The 6897-nt window shown below is 37.8% G+C and overlaps 2 protein-coding genes across 5 annotated transcripts in view; both read left to right on the forward strand.

Annotated features, from left to right (window-relative positions):
• LOC107661450 (proline-rich protein 5-like) overlaps positions 1-2014 on the forward strand; it is a 14907-nt gene extending 12893 nt beyond the window's left edge. For all 3 annotated transcript variants that reach the window (XM_016451037.1, XM_016451038.1, XM_016451039.1), the window contains one exon: positions 1209-2014. In XM_016451037.1, the coding sequence (XP_016306523.1) occupies positions 1209-1579 (371 nt within the window). In that variant the 3' untranslated portion in view covers positions 1580-2014. The remainder of the gene's footprint in view (positions 1-1208) is intronic.
• A 733-nt stretch (positions 2015-2747) lies between these two features.
• Positions 2748-6897, forward strand: part of LOC107661449 (apoptosis inhibitor 5-like) — a 29329-nt gene continuing 25179 nt past the window's right edge. The window contains exons 1-2 of one of the 2 annotated variants that reach the window (XM_016451035.1): positions 2748-2859; positions 4160-4541. In XM_016451035.1, coding sequence (XP_016306521.1) covers positions 4470-4541 — 72 coding nt within the window. In that variant the 5' untranslated portion in view covers positions 2748-2859; positions 4160-4469. The remainder of the gene's footprint in view (positions 2860-4159; positions 4542-6897) is intronic. The other variant, XM_016451036.1, reaches the window with a different exon arrangement.

Here is a 6897-nt window from a genome sequence, read left to right on the forward strand (position 1 = left end):
GTATTAATTAATAATTCATGATATTTGAATAATATATTTGCAACTATATTTACAACTATAATTTGACCATTTTATGGCAAAGTTAATGTTGTAAAATGTCATGTGGTGTAACTCCCCATACATGTTATAATTTATAATATTTGTAAAAATGCCTTTGTATCTTGAAAATATATTATTAATAATAAAAAAAATATAAGTCATATAGCAAAAAATAAAATCATATGGCGGAACCAACATGCAGAAAAAATGTTAGAAGTCTTAAGAACAAGATGTCATTTAAAATGTTAGATAATTTGACCATTTTATGGCAAAGTTAGTTAATTTTGTAAATTGTCATGTGGTGCAACTCCCCATAAACTTTATAATTCATAATATTTGTAAAAATGTCTTTGTACCTTGAAAAAATATTATTATTAATAATAATAAAAAATTTAAGTCATGTGGTAAAAAAACTAAAGTCATATGGTGTAACCAAAATGCAAAAAAAGCATGAAGATCAATAAGTTTAAAGGGGTCATATGATGTAGCTAAAAAATAACATTATTTAGTGTATTTGGTATAATGAAATGTGTTTATGCGGTTTAAGGTTCAAAAAAACACATTATTTTTCACATGCTGTACATTATTGTTTCTCCTCTATGCCCCGTCTTTCTGAAACGCGTTGATTTTTACAAAGCTCATCGGACAGATCTTCTTTATGCACCAAGAGCTTGTAACACTCGAAAGAGAAAGGACAAATTGAAATCGCATCATATGACCCCTTTAATAAAATATCAGATAATTTTACCATTTTATGAGAAGGTAAAGTTAGTTCATGTTTTTTAAATGTAATGTGGTGCAACTCCCCAAAAACCTAATGATGTTTATGAATTGATAATTCATGATTTTGTAAAACTGCTGTGTACTTTATTATTTATTATTTTATTTAAAAACTTTTTAACCCCCATTACTGTAGAATTGAACAAAACACACAGAGGACGGTGAAACGCTAGCAGGTTAATAAATAATGAAAAGTAAGTTATTTTATTGATGATTATGCCGCATGACATTTTTAGAGTCAATAAATATGTGTTTCTTAAAAATAATATAAAAGTTTATCAAACCCATGTGAAGCCAACAGATATTCATATGTCACTGACCCTAGTCTAACTTATGCATGTTGTAGTCAGCGTTAAATCTAACCAGCGTCATAATCGCTTCCCCCACAGAGGATCATCTGGAAGGCCTGAGGTTGGTTGCCACTCCACACCTCAGTCAACCTGAGATTATGGTGACACATTTTGGCCACGAGTCTTTCCTGGCACCTCTAATCGAACACGAGGGTGAAGCCTATTTGGAAAGGACCGGTGGTGTCCGACGTCACACAGTGGCCAATGTGCATTCGGACATCCAGCTCCTGTCCATGAAAAACAGGATGTGTTCAGAAAAAGTGGAGGTCAGTGGGGCTGCCAGGATGACCAAGACAGAGAGCAAAAGGACACCTAAGACTTTCTGCAGTGAACCGGCCTTTTTTCGCTCCCGTCCAGGTGGCGTGGAAATCCTCCGAGGGCAAAGCACTGATGAAGTGTGGCCTAACTAGTTAAAAAAAGCCTCTCTCTCATGCTCTCAAAACGCCCATTGAGATCTTATAAAGTTACGATAACTGAGACAAGCTACAACGTGCTCGCTTAATACAATATGGACTCTACTGCTGTGGAAATGTGAGCTGTTTTGTGTGCTAAATACTGTTTGGCCTGTCAGTGTAGCCTGTTTTTAAGAGCTTGGAGGGAGGAGGATGGTTGAAGAAGCTTTCGCTTCAGCCGTTTCTTGTAAAGCACGCCAAAAGTCACACTTTTTGTCGTGGAGGTGGTAAAGCGGTGTGAAAGTATGCTGGTGAGCAAATGGTTTACAACGGTACAGCAGAAACCATACATTACAAACTAACGGCACTTCCTTACAATTAATGTCTTTACATTCTCTTTCTTAAGCGGTCTTACCGTTTCATTTCTTTGTAGTGGAAACTAAACATGCTGACATGAGGAAAATACGATTTTTAGTCTTTTATGAATGTTTTGTTTTATTTTATGAAATTTTAATATTTAAAACATTTTATTTAAAATAATTAAAAAAGAAACTTAATTCAATATGTGTGTGTAAAATAATGTATATTTTTGTAGTAATAAATTTAATGAAGAAAGTGTATTTGAAATCATTTTGGCATTTGATTGTTCATTCAACACTAGACTGTACGTCTAAGGTTTTAGTAGATGTCTTTAGAGGTTCATGTGAGCATTTCTTTGTGGCTCTGGCATACAGTGTAGAGTTCCTTCAGCAGATTAGCTGTTAAGGAGCTTTAGATGCTGTTTTCAACGTCAACATCACCTCAGAATACCTTTGTGGTGGTGTTTCAGAATGTGAGCTGCCAAAGAGCTTTATTGCGAGTGTACTAAACAAGGACTTTTGACCTTGGAGCAGATGGTTATGTGTTCATCAAAGACAATGTTTTGTTTGCTTTTTGGGATTTTATTTTGTTATTTTAGCTTGGTTGTATTCGTAATGTGAATATTTTAAAACTTAATTTTAATTTAAATGTAAGAATTTGGAATGAAAATATGCTTAATGTCACAACAATACAAAAAAAGTCTTAATGGTCAAAACAAAATAGCGTAAAAAAAAAAATATATATATATATATATGTGTGTGTGTGTGTGTGTGTGCACGTGTATATATATATATATATATATATATATATATGTATGTATGTATATGTAAATATCAGCTACTGTTGTTTTTTTAGATCTGGCAGAAGGAGCCAGACTCGTTGAGGAGGTTCCTCTTCTGACTGCCACTGGAAGAAAGTTCACTGTAATCTTATTTGAGGTGATTAGTTCAGTAAGGCTTTCCTATTAAGAAGATAGGGAAATTGTGCAGCCAAAGGGCATGAATACATGGGAAGTAAGAATAAAAAAATGTACTGGTCTTTGATGCCATCTTCTGGAAGGTTTACTTGATTGCAGCTCACAGTCAATAAATAAAAATGAGTTCCTGTTTCTTACATTTCTGTTTTTAGAGTTAAAAGCTGAGAGTAGAGTACTATATATATTCAAATTTGCAAAATATTCAAAAACACTACAACAGCTACAATAGCACTTGGAAGTTTCGATGTTTGTTTAATACAGTGGTGTACACAATTATTAGAACACTAGTATTTTCACCAGCTTAAAAATGGTTTTAAGTCAGTTATTTCTATCTTCTGCTGTAGTGTGTCAGTAGGAAACATCAGTTTACATTTCCAAACATTCATTTTGCCATTAATTGTAATAATTCAGTGAGATTTTTATTTGCACAAGGAGTCTGACAACAGCCAGTGCTTTACACAGAGATCTGATCTCATCATCATCAGTCTGTCTGGAATGACATGAAGAAACAGAACAAACTGAGACCGACTCAATCCAGAAGAACTGTCTGTCTCTGTTCTGTTTCTTCATGTCATTCCAGACAGACTGGATGATGATGAGAGACTCTTTGTGCAAACAAAACTCTCACTGGATTATAACAATTAATGGCAAAATGAATGTTTGGAAATGTAAACTGATGTTTCCTACTGACACACTACAGCAGAAGATAGAAATAACTGACTTAAAACCATTTTTAAGCTGGTGAAAATACTAGTGTTCTAATGATTTTGTACACCACTGTATCTCTTAAATCAGATGCTACAATGAATATGACTACATTTTGTCATTCTTATATTGCATTTTGTCTATTGTTGTTGTTGTTGTTGTTGTTGTTGTTGTTATTAATCAATAAAATAAAACAGCCCATTTTCCATTAAGTTTAGTGGCATTCTTATTCTTCGTATATATAGGCTATAGTTTTGGGTCAAATTTAACCCCAATTTTAAGAACCTTTCAGGTTTTGTTTGTTTTAAATATATTAATCACATTTGACAAAAATAGTTAACATTTTTTAAAGATTTAGCCCCTCAGGTGTCTGAATAAGTCGTCACCTTTTTTCTAGCACTTTTTTTAGACAGTAGTGCCATTATTTAGCTCAATTCAGTTCTGTGTTGGTTCAGTAGATCAATAACATCGTAAAGTTCATCAATACGTACAATGGGACTAAAAGCCCACATTAGGATGGTTAATAGTGACATTTTCTTTTCATTTCCTTTCAATAGGGCCTCAATAGTGATTAGCGCATTAGAGACCCGATCCAGCAGATGGCGCTCTTTCCCAATGGCGCTGTCAATCATCTCCCAAAAGCGTCGAAGAAGCGTTCCTCCCGCCGCCGCACAGAGCAACAAACCCAAGCTGGCGTACTGCACGCGAGATCAACGCTCGCTTCCAAAATAACATCCCACTGCAGCCCACATCACATCTGTGCTTTAATACCGCGACGCGTTTGGAGCGGATACAGCGGAAGTGTCGCAGGCGGAGCAGCAGAACTGCCGTTATTCATTGAAACCCTCGGTGAAGTCAGACACGCTGATGGCGGCGACAGTGGAGGAGCTCTACCGTAACTACGGCATCCTCGCCGACGAGAAAGAGGATCTCAGCAAAGTAAACAAAGCCTCATATCTCTGTGTTGTCCGTCTGAAGGAAAAGTACTCGTTAGATATTCAGTTTGGGAGGGGTTTCATTAATTTAAAGGCTATACGCGGCCTCCTCTACGTAATGTTACTAGCATATTAGCGCTAATAGCTAACTGGAAAGGTTTGGGGTTTTTTTAGTAAGTAAGCTAACAGGGCCATGTGCTAGCTATTAGGGCAGCTGTGCATACAGGAAGGGTTTGTTGCTTTTGTGTCTGATAAAATACGTGTAGTTAAATTTGAGGTTTGTTCAAGAAAAAGCTATCACGTTTAACGAAGGCTAATGTTACGCTGTGTACGTAATGCGTTTGTGAATGTGGGGTTCCGCAGTCCTGCGCACAGAAATACTGATGAATGATTAACAGTTTAGGATAAGCTTGCATCAGGAAGGATGAGTGAATTTACATAATGCAAATATGGTAGTGTTTCCTTATTTTGGGAGCATAAAATCTGATGTTAAGATATGGTGTGTAATATCAAACGTAATATTTAATAGGGTTGCAAAATTCCGGGAATTGTCAAGACTGGAAACTTTCCATGGGAATAAACGGGAAATTTGCAAAATTGCAGGAACTGGTGACTTAAATGTAGTTGAGAAAAAAAATCTTGCAGCATAATCTTGGTTAAAACAACCAGATTTAATGCAATTTTAATTTCTACCCTACACATTGCTCAATCACCTGCACACTGCTTACTGCAGGGCTATTGAGGCCACACCCCCTACATGCACTCTGCTTTCCTCCATAACATGAACAGATCATTTCTTAAAGGTGCTGTATGTAGGATTGACACTGAGGGGTTGAACTAGGTATTGCAGTCCAAATTCAAAATATTGGAGTAGAGGTCTGCAAGCACGACGGGGCCCGACACGCTGAGTCCATTCGGGCCGGGCTCGGGCCATTTTTTTTTTTTTTACAGATCAGGCTCATTTAGCTTCTCTGCTTTTATTGTGTCCATATACGCACAGAGCACACTACTGTATGAAATATTGTATATTGATTATATTATAAATATTATACATCGCCTACGCAACGCATATACGCACGCATTAGCATACAGGTGACAGTTGACCATGCAGAGCATCAGGGAGAAGTGGGGAGTTACTAAAAGTTCCCAATGCTTCGGGAAAAGCTGCATTTTGGAAGAGTTTTGATTTGATTACCACGGCAAACAGTCGAGTCAATTGGTCATGTGCAGTGTAGAATCTGCAAACATATCCTTGCACATGACCGCAAAAAAACGCACGCAATAGGCTAAAGCGTGCCACAAAGCCCCAGCAAAAGTAGGTAATTACCATGAATGTGTCGGGGGGAATAGTAAGGAGTAGGGCTGTGCAAAAAATTGAATGCGATTTTCATGCGCATCTCGCTTCTGGTGATTAGTAGTAAATCTCCAGCACGTGCTTTCAGATGGAGCGGCATTTACTACACAGACTATCACTGACAAGCTACACAAAATCGCATTCAAAATCGGCAATCGACTGTGATTTTGAACGCGATTTTGTGTAGCTTGCCAGTGAACTACGGCTCGGTGTTGTAAATGCCGCTCCATCTGAAAGCACGTGCTGGAGATTTACTACTAATCACCAGAAGCGAGATGCGCATGAAAATCGCATTCAATTTTTTGCACAGCCCTACTCCTTACTATTCCCCCCGACACATTCATGGTAATTACCTACTTTTGCTGGGGCTTTGTGGCACGCTTTAGCCTATTGCGTGCGTTTTTTGCTGTCATGTGCAAGGATATGTTTGGAGCGGCATTTACAACACCGAGCCGTAGTTCACTGGCAAGCTACACAAAATCGCGTTCAAAATCACAGTCGATTGCCGATTTTGAATGCGATTTTGTGTAGCTTGTCAGTGATAGTCTGTGTAGTAAATGCCGCTCCATCTGAAAGCACGTGCTGGAGATTTATTACTAATCACCAGAAGTGGCTTTACTGACGAGATTCGCATGAAAATCGCATTCAATTTTTTTTGCCCAGCCCTAGTAAGGAGATATTTGAATTATTTATTAATAAATTAGTAGGGGTGTGACGAGATCCGATGTGTCTCGCGAGTAGGGTTGGGTACCGAAACCCGGTACCAATATGGCACCGGTACCTATAGGGCCTTTCGCACCGCAGGAACCTTTTCATAGTACCAGAACTAATTGTGGAACTACCCACTTTTTGGCGTTTTCGCACCGCCAGAACTGGGAGCGATTTTAGTACCGGACTGCCTTTTTCGAGAACCAAATTAGCTCCTACTCCGGAGCAGGGTCTAACCAGCACAACTGGTACTAATCGTGACGTAAGTAGACATTGATTGGCCAAACGCGTATGAAAA

The sequence above is a fragment of the Sinocyclocheilus anshuiensis genome, unplaced genomic scaffold (genome assembly GCF_001515605.1).
Source record: "Sinocyclocheilus anshuiensis isolate Anshui unplaced genomic scaffold, SAMN03320099.WGS_v1.1 scaffold491, whole genome shotgun sequence".
In the NCBI taxonomy this organism is placed as follows: domain Eukaryota; kingdom Metazoa; phylum Chordata; class Actinopteri; order Cypriniformes; family Cyprinidae; genus Sinocyclocheilus; species Sinocyclocheilus anshuiensis.